General features: G+C 54.2%; 2 protein-coding genes across 2 annotated transcripts in view; one reads left to right on the top strand and one right to left on the bottom strand.

Annotated features, from left to right (window-relative positions):
- The first annotated feature begins 1,974 nt into the window (after positions 1-1,974).
- Positions 1,975-15,214, top strand: LOC101625820 (ubiquinol-cytochrome-c reductase complex assembly factor 2). The gene is made up of 4 exons (XM_004673386.2): positions 1,975-2,153; positions 11,135-11,209; positions 12,000-12,069; positions 15,047-15,214. Exons 1-4 carry the CDS (start codon positions 2,016-2,018, stop codon positions 15,166-15,168), a joined length of 405 nt encoding a protein of 134 aa, XP_004673443.1. The 5' UTR covers positions 1,975-2,015; the 3' UTR covers positions 15,169-15,214.
- Positions 15,215-16,128: 914 nt separating this feature from the next.
- ITPR3 (inositol 1,4,5-trisphosphate receptor, type 3) overlaps positions 16,129-22,568 on the bottom strand; it is a 66,471-nt gene continuing 60,031 nt past the window's right edge. Inside the window, exons 49-57 of the mRNA XM_004673977.2 lie at positions 21,981-22,153; positions 21,279-21,443; positions 20,640-20,832; positions 20,090-20,194; positions 19,875-20,002; positions 19,485-19,650; positions 18,820-18,980; positions 17,550-17,711; positions 16,129-16,969 (exon numbers count right to left, since the gene is read on the bottom strand). Coding sequence (XP_004674034.1) covers positions 16,901-16,969; positions 17,550-17,711; positions 18,820-18,980; positions 19,485-19,650; positions 19,875-20,002; positions 20,090-20,194; positions 20,640-20,832; positions 21,279-21,443; positions 21,981-22,153 — 1,322 coding nt within the window. The 3' untranslated portion in view covers positions 16,129-16,900. The remainder of the gene's footprint in view (positions 16,970-17,549; positions 17,712-18,819; positions 18,981-19,484; positions 19,651-19,874; positions 20,003-20,089; positions 20,195-20,639; positions 20,833-21,278; positions 21,444-21,980; positions 22,154-22,568) is intronic.

Below are 22,568 nucleotides of genomic sequence, written 5' to 3'. Positions count from 1 at the left end.
AATAGCTTCATGGTGCTGTGCTTTAACCAGTTCCGCCACCAGGGAGAGGCCAATAACTTTTTTTTTTTTTTTTTAGCAAGGAGTTTCACAGTTTTTACTGGGCCCTTACAAACTATGTAGTCCTACATGGAAGGATGGATGGCTAGGTGGATGTATGAATGAGCAAGGCCACATTCTAACCCAGGACTGTCAGACTCCAAAGCTTCGCTAAGGAACCACCAACCAAACAAGCCTCAAGTGGGAGACAGAGATGAGAAGGCAGTCTAAGCCAGAGCCACCATCACCACAAACTCTGACCCAGAAGATGTGTGATGAGGAAGGAGAGCCTTGATGTGGGTTCCCCTGATGTCCCCTGATGAAGTGCAACTTCTCACTGCACTTGTGCCTCAGGTGGGGTAAAGACACCATTTGCTGCCACCTCATGTCATTCTTCCTCTTTTGAAACAGAGGACGGCTGCTGGCCAGGCAGGTGCTCTCCAAAACCATGGCTCTGGCAAGGCCTCAGGCAGAACTACAAGGTCTTGGGTACCCAGCACATCCCTAGGTGACTGGAGCATGCCACTCTTTGTGTCTCAGGGCAGCTGTCAAAACTGGGCGCTGTAAACTCAGCTAATGATGAGGATTACTGACCTGGGAACATGGTAAGGTACCCTAGACTGCATTCTCCACTCCCTATTAACTCTCCTGCTCAGGTGGGAACCCTCTGAATTCACCTACCTGAAATGGGCATCACAAACCCTCAGTTCCCAAAGGTCTCATTCAATATTTCTTTACTCTTAACGCATTCAGAACAGTTCAAAGCTGTTCCTTTTTAAAACCACCCATTGATTTTTCCTCAAATTAATCTCCTCCCTCTTCTTCTGCCACGCAGTGTCCCGCCATTCCCACTTATCCAAATCCTAATCACCCTTTGAGGCCCAGCCAAGCACCTTCTCCTTCAGAAGACATCCCTGATCTTCCTTCCCCTGACTCCCCTGAACAGCTAGAAGTAATATGTCTTTCTGCCACTCTTTTGCGGTCTCTAACACTTCAATTAAAGCCCCTGTCACTTTCAACTTTGTGTTTTGATTGTGTATGCCTTCCCAGCCTCGCAGGCAGGCGTCTCCTGGATTCACAAAGCAGAAGAGGAGAGAGGGATGAAGGAAGAGGTTTGGGGGTCATGGGATTGTCCTAGCTAAACAAGGGGCAGTGAAGACACAGAGGAGTCCTAAGACTCAGTTAAGGAAAATCTGGATGGAGAGAATATTTGATAGAACAAAACTGGGGATTACAACTGAGATGAAAAAAGGCACAAAATGAAGGATGATATAAAATAAGTTTAAATATTAAAAAAGGAGGGGAAACTGGATCAGTGCACATGATGCAACAGCTGGAGTATGTTGAGAAAGCCTGGTATAACAAACAAGTTTTTCCCATCTGAACCACCCCAGAGGACTTTGCTTAAGCTAGGAAACCTGCGCTTCTCAGGGCAAAGTGCCTGCTTGCGAAAGGGACGCTCAGAAGGGACAACTAATAGGGGAGAACCGGAGAACTGAGACTCACTAGCAAAGGGTACTGACAGCCGGAGGGGAAGAGGAGAAAGGGCCGGGAGGGGCACGCCAGCCGGCGCGACTAAGTTCAAACACATTTCCACCAAATCACCACCTGTATTTACATGTCAGTATATTTGCTTAGGCAAAATAGCAGTCTCGGCGCCGGAGGGATTTTTTAGTCTGGAGCGTGGGCAGTCACAGAAAAAGAAGCAAAGCTGTCCTTGAGGTACTCCACGTCTCGCTGGCCCTGGGTGCCGGCGGGTTCCCCAGGGGACCCAGGAGACACAATTCCGCGCGCAGTGCAAGGTCCAGCAGCGCCGCTACCCGGAGAGCCGCAAAGCGCCCGCGACGCCGCGCATGCTCACTCCTTCCTCCCTCCCGCCCGCCCCCCCCACCTGCTCCGGAAACCAGCGAGCCTTAGTGCGCAAGCGCCACCGTGGCCGCCGACTCCTCCCTTAGGGGCGGGGACAAGCGGGGCCCAAGATGGCTGCCAGCCGCTACCGGCGTTTTCTTAGGCTCTGTGAGGAATGGCCAGTGGACGAGACCAAACGGGGCCGGGACTTGGGCACTTACCTGCGACAGCGGGTAGCACAGGCCTTTCGGGAGGGAGAGAACACCCAGGTGACCGGACTGTGGGGTCCGCCTGTGGCGGGAGGCGGTTGGGGCTTGGGGAGGAAGGGACCAGGCAGGGGCTGGGCCCGCGCGGGGGCCGGCGGCGGGGGCCGCACATGCGCGCGCCTCCCGCTCGGGCCACACGTGCGCGCTCACCCCCGGAGGAGCTGCAGAGAGCCACGACCCTACCTTCTCTGCGCCCGCCTGGCTGCACCTTGGGATTGCCGAGGAAGGTTTTGTAAGGACCTGGATGCCAGGATCGCTCAGCCTTATTGAATCGGGCTCTCTGGCATGGGGGATCTTGACCTCAGTATTTTTATAAGTTCCCAGATGATTCAAGGTGCAGCCAGGCTTGGAACCCTCACCGCTGTCTCAGGTGGTGGTGAGAGTCTCAGGCCTGTTGCTGCCCTGACACAGGCCACTGTTGGGCACAAACCAGAATGATCCCCGGGGACCTCTGCAGGATCTCCACTTAACCTTTGCCTGCCTCCAGGGCCGCTGTAAGCGGTGCGGCAGCTTTTGGCCTTCAGCCCATGTCTCTGTGTGTGAGTAGTAGACCTATGTTTCTCACCTCTCCGCGTGGTGCTGCAGCTCTGGGGTTCATTCATTTGTATAGCACATATTGACTGAGCACCTGTCATTTTCCAAGAACTCTGTTCAAAGTGCTGGAGACAGAACTGAGCAGATAAGGTCCTGCCCCCCATGAGGTCTGAGTGTACATTCTAGTTCCGGACCCAGTAAGCCAGTAGACATACACAAAACATTCCAGATAACTACTGTGATGGATATAAAATAGAGTAGCATGATAAAGGGTTAATACTAGTTATGATAGCCCGATCAGGTCTTACTGTAGAGGTGACCCATGGATGTGACCTAAGGGAAGGAGAGCCACGGAGTAGCCGACAGGAAGGACATTCCAGGTAGTGCAAAGGTCCTGAGGCCGCAAGTTGATTGTCATTGTATTAGAGAATACAAAGATGACCAGAGTGACTGAAGGTAGTGAGCAGGATGGTGTCTGCTCAGAGCAGAGGTCAGAGGACAAGAGCCAGGCACAGTGAAGGCTTGTGGGCTCTCTTTAGGAGTTGGATGTTATCAGACCTGTGAGAAGTCACGGGTGGGGGGGGACTGATGTAACCTAATTTTCTAAATGATCATGCTGGTTGTGGGGGATGAATTGTAAGGGGGCAAGAACAGAAACAGGGTGGCTGAAGAGAAGGCTGCTGTGGTAGCCCTGGTGGTGGCTTGAATGAGGGTAGTGGCAAAGAACATAAAGTGACTGGATTGGGGTTGTAATGTGAAGGTTATGTCAACAGGACTTTTTGATATTTTTAGAGTAAGGTAAAGGGAAAGAGGAACCAAGGGTAATGCCGAAACTGCTTTGGCCTGAGCAACTGGGTGGTGGTGCCATTTACCGATAGGAAAGACTAGATGGGGAACAGGTGGGTGTGGGAAGAACATCTTGAATTTGGTATTAGACATATTAAACTTGAGATGCCCACTGGATTTACTTCAAGTGGAAATGTCAAGTAGGCAGTCGGGTATGTGAGCCAGGGACTCGCGCAAGGGGTTAGAGATAAGAAATGTAATACATAACACAGCCTGAAGAGATGACTTTTGCGAGACTTGACCATGACCTGTCTGTGCAGGAACATATTTTCTGCAACCCAATACAGAACCAGGCCTGCCCACCTATGATGTGAGTGGTGCTGTGGAAGCCAGACTGCAGATTGGGTGGTGGGCAGGGGTGCGGTTTTCAGGCTTTCCCAGTTTCTAGCATAGTTCTTAGCACATAAAAGACATTCAGTAAATGTTTGAGTGAACAGATAGATAAATGACTGGGTATGGGTCGTGAGACAAAAAAACACTTCAGTATAGTTGCAGGTATAACCAGGGAATATTTCTGTGTCAGTGGAGAGAACTGATTTGTAAAGCTTACTGTGGGAAGACCTGCGGGAACTAGAGTGACATGACCTAGCCCTTATCATCAAGAAGCTGCCAGTTGTGCTGATATGTGACTTTAATGAAATTCAAGTGCTAAAGTAAGCCAGAGGAGAGCCTAGAGCTTGGGGAAGGGAGTGCGACATTTGCCCACTTTACTTAGTGTGAGAGGGACCAGGAAAGGAGGGGAGAGCTTTCTCTTTTGGAGTTGTCGTCCTTTGTCATCCCGCAGGGTGATGGTTCTGATCAGTCGAAGGACCACACAGGTTTGAGTCATGGCTGTAAGTGCAAGTCAGGACTTAGGTGATGGTTCCAGAGTGGCTGATGAATGATGCTCCCCTGATTGAGTGAACCAGCGCATCACGACTGCAGCAGACACATTACTCAAGGCCGCTGTCGTGGTACCTCATCCCCATGTCACCTGACAGTGCTCCTGGGCTTAGTAAATCTTTGTGATAATTTTTGGATCAGCCCCTTGCTGGAATTGAGAACAGCACTGTGAGTCACCCCCCACCGACGCCCCTGGCTCATTTATAACCTCCTTGAGAAGGTAGTTCAGGTCGACTCTTCATTAAGCTGGCAGCTTCCCTTGGTCGTGCCAGTGCCAGAAAGATAGAACTGGAGAGGGAGGCGGCTCTGTCCCGCAGGCTTTCTGTCCCTATCAAGGAGGGGCGAGCAGGCCTCCTGGCATCCTGCATCTTAACAGTAATACAGTACACATGCAAGGCATATTTTTGCGAGGGCAGCTGAGTGGGCTAGCCGTGACTGCTCCCATCTTACAGAGGAAACAAAATCAGAAAAGTAAAACAATTAACTCAGGGTCTCCTGGCACTGAGTGGCAGGATAAGACAGACAGTGTCCCGGCCCGGGTCTGTGGTGGCCTCCTTGGGGCCTGCTCTTTGCTCAGCTACCTTGCTTCCTGCTGGAAAAGCCTGTTGATCCGTGAACATCAGGCCACTCTCTTCCCTTCCTTCCCTGCACAACCTTTTTTTGGGGCCATGGGCAGTTAAAGCAAAGAATTAAACAGCTCCCTGTATTTACCCATCTGCTTTCTTTGTCCCAACCACAACCTCCCCAGGAGAATGGGGAGAAAGCTGGTCCTTGCAGGACACCGGTGTGGCAGAGCCGGGCTCACTGGAAAGCAGGGTTCAGACTGGAAACCAGAGGACAAGAACACAGTCTCCACTTGGTCCCCCTCAGTTTGCTCTTTGGGGAGTCTCATGGTCCACCTGAAAGCCTCCACTAGGAAGGTGGTGGGAAGCGGGAACACACTTAATACCTATTACACCTGCTATCCTATTGTGCAGCTTTTTTAAGTCAGTGCTTATGAGGTCTGCCCCCTTGGAATATAGTTCCTGAGGAGAACACGTGTTCCCTGCGGCACTACGAGCTTAATAAAAGAATCACAACATGGGGGAAGGTGGCAAAACAACTGTAATTGTCGACTTAAGTACAGGGAAAGGAGCAAAGCCTTCTAATGAGTTCATTAGGTGCACGAGCAGTTTCTTAAAAGATCCCTGACTGCAACCAACACCCACTTATCTAGCACCAGGCACAGCTCCGACAAGCAGCCACCCAGGAAGGCGGGGACTGGCCAGGGAGCTCTTGGAGTTGCTTTAAATCCAGGCATAAATGTGGCCCTGTTTGTCTTGAGTTGTGTTAATATAAGTGATATTCCCAGCTTTTCAGAGGTGGAGTCAAAGGTTTTCGATAATGCTGTTTCCTCAATGATGTAGCTGAGGCCAGGTCTTTCCATTCCTTAGTGTGGCATGGGTTTGCTGGCAGTGATGTCACTCCCCTCCCCACATATTGGACCCCCTGAAGTTAAGTTTTTGAGGAATGGCCTAAAAGCAGATTGCGCTATTCTTAGTTATCATTTTGAACCTACTGCTTGCAGGACAGGAGTTTGAGGAGAAGCATCTGTGAGAGGGAACTCAGACAGCTGTACCTTTTTTCCTCTCCCAGGTATGTGTAGCCCAAAGGCAGCTATCTACGCATCTTTAAATATGTTGATGCTCCTTCTAAAGGAATGAATTCTGACAGGCTCAGTGGCTCTCTGCTTTAGTCAAAGACCTTTGCCTCCTGCACAAGCAGGGGGGCACTTTGTGAGGTCCTCACTGCCCTCTGAGGCCCAGCGCCAGCCTGCTTCACCTCTCACCATATCCCAGCTCATTCCCTCCCTCACCAGAGTATCTACTTGCCTCCCCGACTGGCTGCCATACAAGTGGTATCCACCTTTGAGATTCTGGTGCTCTGTGGACACCCTCTCCCCACGCCCTAAAAGCCCAGACACACAGAGCTTGTCTAGAATTTGGTGGCTTCCCGGACCCTTGAAGCCCTTCCTGGATCATCTTGAGGATCCTGCCTGCCTGAGGCCTCCTTGTTCCCCTGCCTTTCCTGCCTCCACCCATGCCCAGGTCAGCTTTGAAGTCTGCACTCCCTGAAGTGAGGGACTCTGGCTCCCTCTCACTCTGTGAGCTGTCACTGCAGTGAAACTCAAAGCCTTCCTGGCCACACCTGCCCTGAGCGCCAGCCCGCCTCTGACCTGCGCTTGTGTTCCGCTCCAACTCCGGCACTCAGTCACAGGCTGTCCAGCCGTGTTTGCTTCGTAACCCACGCCCGTCTCATTTCAGCTTGATGTCTCCAGGACACAGGCTGGGTCATCTTTATGTCCCCCACACAGTCCCCTGGCAAAGTATTCTACGTAGTATGTGCTCAGGAAACGCATTTCCAATTGAATTGAATGAAGGGAATAGGCTCTCTTAACGGAATGAACTCATTTTAGAAGTTCATTACCAAGTCATGAAAACCTTTTTTCATAGATCCTCCTGGACTGAATCCAAGTCTACCTTAATTAGCAAAGCAATTTGCGGCACCCTTTCCCAAAAGTGCTTATGCGTCCCTTTGTGTGAGCAGAGTCGGGGCTGCTATGCCAATTGCTGTCACCGCCCCAAATTCAATTTTAAAAATCGAAATCAGTGCCTGCGGCACTGATGTAGATTTGTATGTATAAAAGTTTAATATGGTAAAGAGAAATTTACTGACGGCTGAGCAGGGGAAATGCAAAAGGAGCAAAAATAGAGCCATAAAGGACACTTTGTCAGTTGAACATCTATTTTATTCACATTTAGGGAGCAAAGCTGAATTTTTCATAATGCCCCACTGCAGCCTTTGCAAACCCAGCACTGCTATTAGTCCTAAAATGTCCGTAATCTCATTAGGTGTGAATGCAAAATCAGGTAATTTAAAGCTTGTCTATACGAATATTTCTAAAAGCATACAGTATAGGAATATTTCTAAAAGCATGCAGGACACTTCATCAGGAAACCATGTATTTCAGAATTCTGAGGTGTTTGTGTGGGGGGTGTGAGTAGAGCACCGGATGGAGGTGTGTGGCGAGGCTCCTGGGATTAGGCAGTATATCTATCGGCATCCCTTTGGGTAGTAAACAAGACTGTTAAGATTGCTGAGCTTGGCCCTCCCTGGTGGCGCAGCGGGTTAAAGCACAGCACTGAGAGTCTAAAGCCGCTTCCTCATGAGTTCGATTCCTGCCTGCCCCGGAGGTGACCACATGGCGCGGCAGACCTCTCCTGGCCCGCCCACTGCTCCCCTCAGCAGTGTACCTCGTCAATCTGCCTGTTCTGTTCCCCGCTCTGTCTCTGGTGAAGCCTCTCACTGCCCCTGAGCCTCTGGCCTGTACCCCAGCTCTGTATGCACACATAAAAAAAAAAAAAATTGCTGAGCTTGTGTGGGGTGTGACTAGGAACCCACAATCGCCCATGGCTCCATCTCTGCGTGGACTGGAAGCTGGCGTGCCGGAGATACCCACCTCCGCCACCGGGCACTGTGTGTGCCATGGCTGCGCGTTCTGACCACAAGTGAGAATTTGGATGACAGGTTCATTTTTTGGTGATTACTTGTAGCTATGTAGGTATTCGGTTCCTTCTCAGACCATTACCTAAACCGCAAGGCACTAGGCATTATAGCGGGGAGATTTAAAACTGAAGGAATCTTAAGAGGTTGGGCGGTCGCTTTTTTTTTTGTACTCAGATTCTGCTGTTTGCTCTCAGGAGAGCAATGCCCAGCGAGGGTGACCCCGCCCACCCTCTGCACCCTGCCCTCTTCCCTGCTGCCCAGCACAGCGGGGGAAAGGAGGCACAGAAGAGGACACCCTGCTCCCCTGCTGCAGGTCTGCCTGGAGGGGCTGAAGCCCCTGCTGGCAGGACTTCTGAGGGTGAGGATCTCATGTCCAGGAAGCAGCATCTTGGTCTGACAGAGCAGGAAGCCAGGCGCCAGGTGCTGGGAGTAGGGCAGGTCCCTGGGATGAGCTTGGTTGGGAGGGTGCCCCGATGGTGGCAGGAGGGGGCGCCACAGGGGAAGAGAGGGTGCGGCTTGTATAAGCCGCTCCATGGACTGGGCAGAGGCCGGGTTTGTTTGAACGCCGCTGAGCTGACCTTGGAGAGCCACCAGGGTCAGGGCTGGAGGTTTGGTCAAGTAGGGTGCGACGCTTCTTCAGCGATTTTCCGTTCCTACGATAGGCTGTTGGCTGGTTCCTGCCGCTCCCCCGGCCTGCGCTGATGAAGCCGGTCCTGTGCCTGGACGGGCTGGCACTCCTACCCCACGCTCACCCCACTCCTGCTGGTAATTCCCATTCATCCTCAGGTGTGACCCTTCCTGCTCCCCCAGCAGCAGGGGGCCCTCCCCATGCCCGGAGCACCCTTCATTTCGTCAGGATTATCCTGAGTCCTCTTCTTGTGACTAGTGAGGCAGGGGCCTGTGTTTACGACTCCTGTTTACTACTGCTCATAGTAACAAAACTGCTCTTAGTAACAATACTCATCACTGCCATTCATCAGTGTTCCAGGCCCGGGACTCAGAGTAGTCCAGCCATTACCTCATGTATCCTCATACACCCTCAGAATAGAAACTATTATTATCTTTTCTCTTAAAAGAAAGGTTAAGCTGATCAGTGTGCTTCAAATGTCAGTGTGTGAAAAACAAAGAAAGGCTGAGGACTGTCCCAGCCGAAAGAAAGACATGACAGGTAAACGCAGTACATGGTCCTGAGCTGGAAGGGGTTTTTCTGTAAAGATGGTTGCTGAGGCACGTGGCAGAACTGGAATATGGCTGGCAAGCGAGATGAAAGGGTGGCAGCCGTGTTGGGTGTCCTGGATCTGATCACAGAACTGCGGTTACATAAGAGTGCCCTTGTTTGTAGGAAACATACTAAAATGTGGAGTGGAGGTGCTTTGTCCTCAACTTAGTCTCTAGTTGATCTGACAGAAAATGTGGAGAGAGAGAGGGCGCTGCAGAGAAGGTAAAGCAAATGTGGCCACGCTTAGTGTGGAGTCGAGGGGAGATGGACTGACTTGCCCTCTCTGAGGAGGGACAGTGCCAAGTAGGGACCCAGGCCGTCGGACTCCTGCCCCGCTCGGCCAGGAGGCCTCGCCAGGGCTGGCACGCTGCAGGCTCCCCCGGCCCGTGTCTCACACGTGTGAGTGGACGTTGTGCGGTGTGAAGAGCGTAAGCAAAAGGGAATGCAGTTATTTCCTGACCCTCTGCATGACGTCGAAAACTCTGTGCTGGTGTAATGCTCCTTCCTTGTTTCTCACACCTCTGTCGTTGTTTTGTGTGTGAGGTCTTGGCTGTGCGTGGCCCGCTAAAGACTCAGTGTTCAAAATGCTGTCCTCCCAAGCCTGCGGCATAGTTTCCTTCTAGCTGGACTCTCCGTCAGAGGGCGCAGCTGCCTGTTCCCTTGGTCCCCCCCCATTCTTTCTTTGGAGCCCTTAGCCGCCCCCCCACCTCCAGCCCCACCCCCAGATAATGCTGTTGGTTCTTACTCAGACACTAGCTGCCTCCTCAGCCCTTAATCCTTTCTCTTCTGAGGGGGCCCCCCCACATTCTCTGACGAGTGGCCTAAACCTGGGTGGCGCTCCCAGAACGAAATGGCCGGCGGCCCGCTTGTTTGCTGTGAAGTGGGAACCTCACTTGACATGCACACAGGCGGAAGCAGAGCGACCTCATTAAAATGCTTCACTGCTGATTTATTTATGTTCTGCCTTCTTCGAGAAAGGATTTAAGTTGAAAAAATCCATCATTTTAATTCTAGGAAAAAGCATAAAGGACCAAGTTTTGTTCTGGGGAGCTTTCAGAATTCTTGGCAGAATATAAAGAACTAGAGATAAATAATTGTAAGGGCAGAGTTAAGGGAAAACTAAGCAAAGCAGAAAGGAAAAACCCGCCTCGCCTCTGTGTGGTGGCCCATCTCTCTGGGAAGCCCCAGCGGGACACTGCGCCTGGGGCACCTGCGCCGTGTCTGCACCCTCCCTTTCCAGTCACGGCCTCGGGGTGTGGGCCTCTCCTGTCTAGCAGGGCCTCACTGGTCTCTCTCGGTTCTCAATTCAGCTGTCTCAGAATGCCGCTTTCTTTATGTCTCCTTGTCAAATTTCAACACTCGCTTAACACAGGTGGGTTTTTTTTTTACTTTTCATAAAAGAACATTTAATACATTTAACTCAGAAGCCTTTCTTTTTCTCCAGTTCAGCATGTCACCTGCACATTCAGGTCCTCAGCCACACTGGAGGGTCTGGAGCAGCCCCCTCTGCTCCTGCTTGCTTATGCCACCCCCACAACCAGGAAGGCCCTCCTCTCCCTTCTACTCCCCAGCTCCTGGGCACCCTTCACGCACCCAGCCCAGTGTCACTTCCACCATTCACTGAGCACTCGAGCATGTGGGGACCCTCCTCTGACTTCCTGTTGCCTGCACTGCCCTGGCACTTCAGCTGGCGCGGTGTCTCCCACTTAAGCTGGCGTCGTGGTGCTCAACAGGTGTTTGCAGGTTGGGGTGTAGATGAGGCAGAGGAGCCATTGCTCCAGGAAGGTGATTTCTGATAGCTAGAGCTATAGGCCAAGGTCACTTCCCATGGAGAAGCCAGCACTGAGCTGCATCTGCATGAGCACCTGTCTAAGCAGGGTCCTCCTTGAGGTGCTGACACAATATGGGAGGCAGGCCTTGTTGGCTCACTTCCTCGAGGCTCTTTGTTTTTTTCCAGGTTGCAGAGCCTGAGGCCTGTGACGAGATGTATGAGAGCTTGGCAAGACTGCACTCCAACTATTACAAACACAAGGTGAGTAGACCCCTGTCTTGTATGATCCCAGCCTCTGACTGGAGACGAGGCCCACCGACGAGAACAAGGGAAAGTGTGATTACACAATGTTTTGTAAGAAACTGCAGGTTTGCAACTTTCAGATGTAGCCAGTAATTCCAACCAAACCAATGAAGGTGCCTGTTAGAGGCTCTTAGTGAGGCATTAGGTCACCTAAATAAAAGCTGTTTCTAATTATGACTAAAAGCCAGCCTGTATTTTACAAGTCAGTGTGTGCTCTCTGATGTATCTGCTGACTGTTAGATCTCATACACATTTCCCCATCTACTCTGACAGAACTGGATTTTCCCTGTACCCTAGCGATAAAGATGGGGTGATCAGGAAAGTCCCGCCAGACAAAGCTGGGCCTTTCCTCAGCCCTGACATGATTACTATCAAGTTCCATTTAGTGTTATTTTTTCCAGACTTGAAAAATGTTTTCATTCATTCCACACATACATGGCAAGGAAAAGGGATCTTTTCTAAATTCTCACAGCTCACAGTGTGGTCCAGGAGCAACCAGGCAGCTGGTCAGAAATTCAGAATGGTGGGCCATACCCAGTCCGGATACCCTGATACAGGTGCTTTGAAGCCCCGTCTCTGGCCTCCAGGTGGCGCTGCTGCTCCCTCCCTGGCCTCTGCCCCCCTCCCAGCCAGTGGTAGTTAAACGCTGAGGAAAGCAGGCCCGCTCACCAGGATCTTGGGGTCTCTGTTGATGTCACAGCACTCATCCTCTCTCCCTCCCTTCTCTTCCCATTGGCCCTGTGACCAGTACCCTCGGCCGAGAGACACGAGCTTCAGTGGGCTGTCTGTGGAAGAGTACAAGCTGATCCTGGCCACAGGTATTGGGAGCACAGCCACCCTTTCTGGTTGATTTGCAAATAATTCTTTGAGTTAGATGAATTGTCTAATAAGACAGTTCTGCTTGATGGAAAATCTTGTGGAGTAGCCCAGAGGAAATTCTGAAGCTAAAGGGCTCATGTTTTTTCGCCATAAGATATGGAGAAGGTCAAAGGCATTATTTAAAACAGAAAATCCATCTTCAGAGCTTTTAAATTCAAGGCTTGGCAGCAGGGAATAGGGGAATACATATTTGCCAAATGGAAGTAGTTGAAATCAGAATGGAAGGAAAATAATTTTATTTTTATGGTCCTAAGGGGGCTTTATAAAAGAGGGTTTTAATTAAAACAAAAGGCCATTCAATAAATGTCTATAGGGATATCCGCCTTGGAGTTATCTGACCCAGGGGATGTAGTCAGTGGGATAGAGATAGGTATGTTTTGAAGTTGCTGATAGGCCCAGACTAAGAAGAAAGGAAGTACCCTGCCTAGCCCACCCCCTCCCTACTTCCCCATCTCCATTGTCACTTCAGCAGGAGGTGGCAATGATGGCAGAGAACCCTGCGTGGAAACAGGCAGGTTCTGGAAAATTACTATTTTTATTGCCAAGGACCTATCATATACAAAAATAGGCTGACCTTTTCTAGGAGAGCATAACCCTGAAACATTTGCCTTCTGGTACTCCAGAAATTTCTCTTTCCTGTTCCCCTGGCAACCTTCAGCAACTAAATTTTGGAGATTTGACCTTCTAGAAAGCTCTTACCTTCTGAACAGATTAAAACCTGGTGATGTCACCTGCTATTGTGTATCCACTCTGATCCTATTTTTATTTTAGTAGCAACTCTCTGGAAAACTAGGGTGAAGATATTTTGGCCAGACAGAATCACTTTAATGGCAATTTTAAATACACACATGCCCCACCCCTGCCCAGGCCCCTAGGCCCCTAGTATAATTACCAAGATGGATGCGCAGTGTCATTGTGAGGCCCCCCCAGAGCCTGAGCAGGGTGCTAACTTAATATTACAATGTGGGCCCTCCCTGGTGGCTCAGTGGGTTAAAGCACAGCACTATGAAGCCATTGCTGTCACTGCAGCATGAGTTCGATGCAGGCCAGAGAGCGTCTGACCCACATGGCATGGCAGACCTCTCCTGTTACATTCGCTGCTCCCCTCAGCAGTGTATTTCAGTAGGTCTGCCTATTCTGCTCCCCATTCTGTCTCTGGTGAATCCTCTCACCCCCTGCACTTCTGGCCTGTACCCCGGTTCTGTATCTTTTTAAAAAAATTATTATAATGCACGTAACTTCTGGGCACCCTGCTTCTACCCTCTGCTTCTGCCTTCAGTGATGCCTCTAAACTAGGCCAGGTGTGGGGTGGAGACAGTGGGGCAGAGAATATGCTACAGCAAAGGAGGAGATAGAAGATTCCCCACCATTGGCCCATGCTGCAGCTTATTCAGGCTGGGAGTTCAGCTACAGGAAATTTGCTGGTAATTTGTTTTCACAGCAAGCTTCATGTTTTTGTTGCAACCATGTGGAATTAGCTTCCTGAATGTCTCCTCTGACAGGGCAGAGATGCACCTTGCCGTGTTTCTAGTGAGAGGATTTGAGGGCCAGGCAAGTCTGAAACATGGCCACAGCATAGGTCACACGATTACCTACCCAGGCTGGATCATCGGAGACCCTGAGAGGCCTCCTGGCTCGCAGGTAGACAGGGAGCGCTCTTCTTGCCATCTTGTGTCTCACCAGAGGTGCCGGGCTCCTGAGTCCCAGGGGGGATGCCGGGCTCGTAACTGGGTATAGTGCACGTCCTTTTCATCAAGAGCCCATTATCAATATTATTAAACCTCTTTAAGTTTTTGTTCATAATAGCTATTCTCGTTTCAGCAGTTGAAAATCCAGGCAATGAAATTTAAGCATCTAATTTGAAATATAAGTAAAATAAGGTATCACAGAAGTTTATCCCTGGAGAGCCTTCAGACCAGGGATTCTAAGTAGGGATTGCCTCTCGGGACAGATGCAGTGTCTGGAGACACTTTCAGTTGTCACAGCTAGGATGGGGGTGGGAGTACAGCATCTCGTGGGTCGAGGCCAAAGTGCTACCAAATGTTCTGTCACCGTGCGGACCCACAGCAAGCTCATCTGGCCCAGAATGTCAGTGGTGCTGAGGAACCCTGCTTAGGTCCTTTTGAGGTGGGAGTGGTGTGGGTGGGCAGCAGCTGGGTGGCATGGAGTGTGTCTGCCAGGGCTCTTAAACGAGGGCCGCCTCCTGCCGCCCTAGCTGTGAAGACCGCCGGCTTTTCCTGAGTGTGGGCAAGGTGCCAGACAAGGCACTGTCAAGTTACTGTTGTTTCTCCTAATCCGCTCAGTTTTTGAGGCGGCTGTTTTTATCTCCATTTTACATACGAGGAACCTGAGACTCAGAGGGTTAAGTAATTTGTATAAGGGAACCCGGTGGGAAATGAGGGGCGGGGATTTGGCCCAGGTCTTTTTGCCTCCCTGGCGCCTACTCAGCTCCACAGCACGTTTTTTTGTAAAAGCGAGGTAGGGGCCTCCCTCTGCGTCAGTTTCCACAACTGGAAAATGGAGACAGTGAGGTCTCTGTGGGCTGGGCCGGGTTCTAAGAAAAGCATCTGGGCGCGTGGGCTGCCGACGGCCGCCACACCACCAGCCCACTTCTTGGCCTGTTCACGTGGAACAGGGTGGCGAGGGCCCTGCTCGGCGCGGGGTGGTGCCTGGCCGTGCGGGCCTTGCGGGCCGCTGTGCGATGCCATGCGCCGCCATGCAGCCCTGGCAAGCAGTGCTGGCTCCAGCGGCAGCCGACTTTCCATTGCCCTGTCTGATGGCTTATCAGAAGGGGTCTACACTAACCCTTGTCAGGAACGCACTGTGTGACAAGGGAGGTGTGCTTGAGCGGTGAAGGCTCTGGGGGCCGATCCGCGTACCTGAATTTCAGACCCTTTTTGGCCTTCCCCTTTGCAGACACCTTGGAAGAGTTTAAGGAAATGAATAAAGGCATGTGGAAGAAACTGCAGGAGAAGTTCGCCACCAGTTCCGAAAAGGAAAAGGACTGGGTCAAATCCTTGTCTCGCCCACGGACCTAAGTGCGGGGTCTTATATGCCACACCTCAATAAACTGCCCTGACTGCCCCGGCGCCTGGTTTGGAAATCTTACTTTGCCTTCACTGGAAGGAAGCAGTTCCTTTGCTCCGAAGAAAGTTTCAGCCTGCAAAAGGATGCGTCCCCACCCACCAGCCAGGGCAGAGAGGTCTCCCAGGGAGAGGAAACTCGGGTCTCTGTCTGGCCTGAAAGCGAAGGTGCTTCCTGAAGGGCCAGGGGAGCACCACCTGCCAACAGGGGCCTGCCTGGCTCCGGCAAGATTCTCAGGCTCCCTCTTATTGTGGGAGCTCCTGGGAGAGGGCCAGAAATAGCAGATAATATTGAAAAAGGCATCCTGTTGCAAACAGAAAGCAGCAGGAGATGGTACGGCAAGGAGATGAGAAAGCCCGCTTGGCCCATCCCGACTCAGAGCATGGAGCACGTCCTCAGGCCTCATCGGCAGGGGCCGTGGGCTGCGGAGAGCCTCAGCTCTGTGAGCAATTCCGTGAGAAGCCATAGGGAAGAGGCCACCAGGCCAGGGGCAAACACAGGGTCGCCTTATTACTCCACCGCTAAGAGCCTTAGCTCTCACTAGGAGACACTCCCATTCCCTACTCGCGCTGGCTCTGACAAAAAGACTTGAGAGAAGAGGAAGGGGAAGGCCAATAGCTCCCCCACCAGGGAGAAGTGGAACTGGGTTCCTAACCTTGTTTGTATCCAGAGGGGGGAGATGTGTGAAGCAGAAAACATGGGACCCCAACAGAAACCGTTTATGCTGCAACATAGTTCTGCCCAGGAATTACTGAGACAGGATGTCACTCGGCATCTCCCCGGGACCCATGGGGAGGAGAGGCCAGGCCAGGCCAGGCGAGGCTGGCGGGCGAGGGCTGGTGTCCTATGCAGTCAGGGTGCCACAGTGACCCCACAGCCCATGGGAGTATAGGCAACAGCACTCCTTTTAACGGACTAGATTTCTCTTAATTTATTTACGGCAATTAACATATTAGTTTTCAGGCCAAAGGATCTGTAAAACATTACACCAAAGGGGGGAAAAAACAAGAGTCAAAAACTAGCCACTCTAACATACCCAGCCTTGTCACCTGGGCATGTGACTCCCCAGGAAGCAAGTCTGGCAACAAGTCTCCATCCCAGGGTCACCAGTCCGCCAGAGGCCACGGCAAAGGAGGAGGCCTGGACAAGGACAGTGAACTCCAACACTGCTCACAGCAGATCTGAGGCAGGAGGGAGCCCCGAAGTGAGACGAGGGAGGCCGTGGGCAGGCTGAGCACACCACCCATGAATAAGTTAAATAACAAAGCCCTAAAATCACTAGCAACAGCATTACTGCCCTCCCTCAGAGGTGGGCAGCAGCCAAAGTGTAGTGCTTGGGATAAAGAGGTGACCCTACTCCTAATCACCCACCAGAAGGAATAACAAAGGAATGTCAGTTATTGCTTGCAGGGCACAGCAAGAGTCCTCTAGGAGGACCTGTCTTCCCCTAAGGCATTAAGGTGAACTGAATCCCAGTGCATTTGAGTCTCTCAGGGCTCTAGGCAGGACTCTCAGCTCCGGGGGGGCCCTCCCAGCTGGTCAGAGCCTGGGTGGGCTGGAGGGGGCCTGCAGAGTGGGAGCTGGAGGCCGGGGCAAGCACCTGGCCTGAGAGGTGGGCGGGGCTGAGCCCCTGGGCGGGGCACCACTCTCCAGTCATTGGCGTGCCGGGGGCACCTTCGGTGGAATTCAGCGGCTTATGCAGTTCTGCACATCCACAAAGCCCAGGCGCTGCCTCCGCTTCCGCTGCTCTGTCATCTAGGGTTAAACAGACGCCGACGGGTCGGGCCGGGCAGGCTGTGCCATGTCTCCGTGGCCACAGCAGAAAGGCTGGCGCCCACCCGCCCCGGAAAACCCAGCTGCGCTCAGAGCTGGCGGCAGGCCAAGGCCTTCAGGGTGCAGCCAGGATGTCAGCCCCAAACCCTCATCCTCAATTAGTGTGTCACAAACCCGTGATTTGGTGCAGCTGGGAAACCACCCCACCTAAGAGAGGGGCTACTGATCTCATTTAGTCACTTCCAGATGGAGGATGCTCTGGGCAAGAGGGGGTCTTGAGATGCACAAAGATGCCTTTACCTCCCCCGGCCCTCCCCTGCAAGCCCCGGGAGGGACCCTAGCAGCTGCTAGGGCAAGAGGGGGGGGGCTCGGGGCACGGGTGCCGTCAACCCCAGTCTAGCGCCCCACGAGGAGTGTTGGGACCTATCTTTCATCCCAGAACTGCAGGAAAGGGGGGTAGGGAGAGCAGGAGGGCCCAGCAGCCTCCCCCTGCCCCCCTCCCCCTTCCGGCAGGCTCAGTAACCATCTGAGGCTCTGGGTAGGGCCGGGGCTGGGTGCACACCTGTTCCTTAAGCTCGTTGAGCTGAGCAGTGAGGTGGGACACCAGTTTCATGGTGGAGCTGAGCTTGTCCTGAAGAATCCGGATCTCGTTCTGCTCCCCCTCCCCTTCGTTGCTCACTAGGGACATGGCCCTCATCCGGGGGAACCAGTCCAGGTTCTTATTCTGAAAAAGATCACCAGTGCAGTGAACAAGTTGGCCCCGACCTAGAGAGGTCTCGCTTAGAAAAGCAATGCAGGGGGAGCTTTCTGCCACACCCTTGACGGAATGACTCCCAGGGACGTCATGGAAAAGTGACTTGACCAGGGCCGGGGCGAGCTGGCAGCTGAGGCTGCAGCCTGCGGCAGGCTGACAGACTGACTTCCGCTGGGCGGCCTCGAGTCTCTTGCTGGTATCAGCACCATCTGTTTACTCTCACAACACCCGCAAGAGGTGGGGGGACGGTCTCTGCACCCAGACCCCGAATCTCCTTCCTTCCTTCCTCCCCGCCCTGCCCGACACCCGACACGCATGCCCCACACCCCAGGAAGACGCGAGTCAGGTGGCACTGAGGTAACAGGCTGTGCTGCGGACTGGGACATCTGACGTGTGCCTGAGAGGCTGAGCCATGTTTCCCAGGTCCTGGGAGGAGCGGGCGGGAGCGCAAGCTACGAATTCTCAGACCAACAGTCAGCCTGCACTCAGAGCAGCAAACACGGTGGACTTAAAACAAGCAGAACCCCCTGCCCCTTCGGCCCCCTCACTAAGGAGACCTTCCCCTTTAGCCTGCAGTTTATCTGCCACGCACAGACCTGCGCTCTAGATGGGAGTGACGGGCTTCCTTTACCCTAAATGCTGTAAGACTTTTTCTTATTCCTCAACGCCCGTCACTATAGAAATTGGACAGGTTCAGTGATTCCTCTGAAGGCTGGTAGTTTACCAGGCGCTCTCCGCCTGAGACCATCCAGGCTGCAGAAAGCTGCCTTTCCTCTGACTGAGCCGGAAAAGGCCCCTTGGAAGAGTCCACGGCGCAGCACCACGCACCCCAGGGACACCACACATCATCTCTGGGGCCGACAGGTTTGCTGGGAGGGAGTGGGGGAGGCGGTTTCCTGTCACCCACATCTGAGCAGAGAATGAGGAGAGTCCTCGGCCGCACAGCAGCTGGCCGGGCTCCGGTGCAGCTGAGGGCTGCTCCGGCTGCTCCTCGCTGGCCTTCCAACAAGTGTCCACAGCTGGCCCCCACCCCGCGCCCCCAGAGAGTGCAGCGGAGAGATGCTCCTCCCGGCCGCACCTTTATCATCTGGGCCACGTAGCTCTCGGGGCCCGTGTAGTCCGTCTTGTTCTTCACGCGCACCAGCACGATGAAGTACAGGTAGTTCCACATGTTGTGCTCAAACTTGATGTGCTCCTCGAATGACACCGTCTTGTTATCAAACTTGTCCCTCTCCAGACCTGGGGATGCGGAGGGCAGGGGTGAACACTGGCCACCAAGAGCCCCCCGCGAGGCTCTGGTGGGGCGGACGCAGCTCGCGATGCAGAAGGGACGTTCGCTCTCCAGCCAGGCCTGATGCGCGCCTGCGGCAGCCTCTCTCGGCTATTTGGGTCATTTCTATTTAAAGCACCCGCCACTTAGCCGTGGAGATCCCGCCCTGCCACAGCTGCAGCCTCCTCAGTGACAGCGAGGACCGGCAGTGCAGTGCGCACGGAGCGCCCGAGGGGAAGAGCTGGGCAAAGGGCTCACAGACAGGTCACAGACCCCAGCACTTCGCACCAGGGGTGGGGATTGCCCTGCCCTGGGGCAGAGGCTGAGGGCCCACAGGGCTTCAGTGTCCTCATCCACAAAGCCAGAGGGTCCAAAGGAAAGGTCTTGGAGTCCCTTTCCCGAGACCGCACGGGTCCAGCCCACAGCACGCACAGCCCCGCTGGGGCTTCCCCTGGGCAGAGACCAGGCCTCACCACAGATGAAGCATGTGGTCTTAAGAATCTCCTCCTTCTTCTGCTTCTCACTGCGAAGGTCGGCAAAGGTGTCGATGATCACCCCAAAGATCAGGTTCAGCACGATGATGATGACGATGAAGAAGAACAGGAGGTCGTAGACCACACGGGCCGGGAAGAGGGACTCCTGCAGGGGGGAGGAGGAGGGAATCTGGGCCCAGCAGTCTCCTGGGGCCCCCAGGGGACGCTCAGGCGAGTGTCAGTGCAACGATAAAGGGGGCCCAGGCCCCAGCAGAAAAGAACAGCACTCTGACTGGTTGTGGCCCTCATCCTGCGCTCCCGAAGACCCTCACAGGGGCTGCCGGCACAGGGCTCGGACCAGGTGGGCTGGGGGTGGGGCAGGGTGCTCACGTCTTTGGAGGGCTTGCGGAGAATGTCGCCCACGCCGCCACCATTGCGCAGCCCGTGGTTCATGACAGTGACGATGCACATCAGCAGAGTGTCACAGGCCCGCTCCGTGCCATCCAGCTCCTCGTCCTCTGTGAGCCGAGAGTGTGCTCATCCCCTGGCCAGGCCACCTGCCTCTGCCCCCTCCCCAGCGGGACTCCCAGGGGTATGGCCCTCACCTTCCAGGGCCTCAGGCACCGAGACCCCCGAGACACAGTCCTCGTGGTCCCTGCTGCACGTGCCCATGAAAGCGGCAGCTCCGTGTGTCATGCCCAGGGGGCTGGCTGCAGGGGGCACGGATGAGGTCATCAGGGGGTCTGAATGCCTGGCGCTACCACCCCGCTGGTTCTGTCCCCAGCATCACGCCCTTCAGGAAGCCTTCCCTGATCCTGCCAGGTCCCCACTCTGACTACAAGTGAGGGGTCTTCAGGCCCCTGCCCCCGCAGAGCTGAGCACTAATGGAAGGGAGAGGAGGGTCTGCAAATTCTGAGTTTAACATGCATGATGGTGTATAAGCAAGTGGCTCGTCAGGGAGCCAGAGACCCACGGCTGTCCCGCCTGGGAGTGTCCAGGGGAGAGGGAAGCTAACTCGTGTAAGCCAAGCCTCTGCAGAACCCAAGAGACGAGACGGAGCCAGGTGGGAGCGCACTCCCAGGCCTGGTCTCGGCACCAGCCCCTGCTCAGACCAGACCCACCTCCCGCCCCCCACCCCTCAAGAGGAATTCAGACCTCGAGAGTGGTTGCTAGGCAGCCGGTCCACCTCCAGGATGAAGTCATCCTTGAGGAAGAGGAAGCCGACGATGGAGAAGAGGTAGACCAGGATGAGGGCCAGCAGGGCGGTCAGCAGGATGGAACGGCCATTGCGGGTCACACTCTTGATGACGTTGAACAGTGTCTCCTCGCGATAGATGAGATCAAAGAGCTGCAGGGAGGGGCAGGGCCTTGAGGGGCTGGGGCGTCACTGGACATGGGGCCGCCCAGGACACAGCCTCCCCTGGCAGGGTCTACACGTGGCCAGGTGTACCCAGGCTCGGGGAGGGGTTCCAGGCAGGGTTTCTTGGAGGAACCTGGAGTGCTGATGCCTTGGCATTAGAGTAAGTGGCCTGAGGGGTGGAATGGGCAGGTGCACCGCACAGAGAGGCAAGGATAACCAACTCATCAGGCCAACCATGTGCCAGGAGACATTTGACGTGATTGGGTGGAACAAAGGCCAGGCTGGGGTCTGGAAATCCATGCCCCCCACCGCCACCCAGCAGCAACAGGACAGGACAAAGACTGGTGCTGGGGAACCACTCGAAACTCACAAGAAGCCCCAACCACCCATGCACCCCCACCCAGTGCTGTGACCACCTCCCCCCAGGGCCTCACCAGGATGCTGTAGAAGAGCTCATGGGCAAAGAGGCCCAGGACACTGGTCAGGATGTAGCCCACATGGTAGAGAAACTCCATGTCCATGACCATGGCCTTGTAACCCCGAATGAAGGTGCCACGGTTACCCACGAAGCTCACCACGAACACAATCTTGTTGGTCAGCTGGGGGCGAGTGCAGGGCATGGAGGTCAGTGCCCCACCACCCAGCAGAACCTCCACTCCTGCCCCATGGCCCGCCCCGTGCCCAGCTCAGCAGACAGGCCTTCAGTGGCGTGAATCTGAGCTGATCCTACTCAGCTTGCAGACACGCCACGAATGAAAATGTTCCAGAGATGCACCCGGTGCCCCTTCTCAAAGCACTTCATTTCCATCCTTCAGGAAATTGTCACAATATACAAATCTACAATGTAAATAGGGCCTCCAGGCAGCACACGCCTACTCAGTGCTTCAGCAGCCTGAACTGGCTTTCCAAAGTGACCCCTGGAGGGCTGGCTGGCTCCGAGTGCCACGCCCCAGCTGCCCAGGGAGACGGAGGAGACAGAGTGGTCCTGACTGAGGGTCTAGAACGAGCTTGGGATCCCGACACAGGGACGAGGGGGCAGACCTGAGCAATGACTGCCGGGACGCAGGAGGCCAGGTTCAGCCATGTCTGTGGGATGAGCAGGGGGCGCTGGGCGTGGGGCTCCCCCTGGCACTCACGTTGAGGGCGCCCAGGATGTTGAGCGTGGGCCCAATGCCCAGGTAGTAGATGGAGCGCAGGATGAGAGCCACAATGAGGGGGCGGACGCTGTAGCGCTTGGTGAACAGGGCCGCGATGGAGAAGCAGATGAGGATCCAGAACAGCAGCGAGATGAGCGGGGAGCCCAGCACACCTGGGGCGGAGGTGCTGCTCAAGCCCACTGCAGCCCAGGGACCCTGCCCCTTCCCTATGACACTCCTGGTCACCAGGCTTGGGTCCCCCAACACACCTGCACCTCTAAACATGACCAGCTCGTCTCTGGCCCACAGGCGCTGTCTGCAGTGACCCGGGACCTGTCCATCCTGCGGGGCCACTCTGTCTCCCGGTGACAAAGTACAGACCCCAGGGGGCATTGTGGGGAGGGGTTCCTCTCCCCTCAGAGCCTGGCTGACTAGAGCCCAGGACAGGTGTGGGGTGGGGTGACAAGGTGCAGACCCCAGGGGGCAGTGCGGGAGGTTTCTCTCCCCTCAGGCCCTGGCTGACTAGAGCCCAGGACAGGTGTGGGGTGGGGTGACAAGGTGCAGACCCCAGGGGGCAGTGCGGGGGTT

Source organism: Condylura cristata, unplaced genomic scaffold (genome assembly GCF_000260355.1).
Source record: "Condylura cristata isolate star-nosed mole 26May11 unplaced genomic scaffold, ConCri1.0 scaffold00001, whole genome shotgun sequence".
NCBI classification, from domain to species: domain Eukaryota; kingdom Metazoa; phylum Chordata; class Mammalia; order Eulipotyphla; family Talpidae; genus Condylura; species Condylura cristata.
The sequence above is the reverse complement of the archived record's forward strand: the minus strand, read 5'-3'. Positions and strand labels throughout refer to the sequence as shown.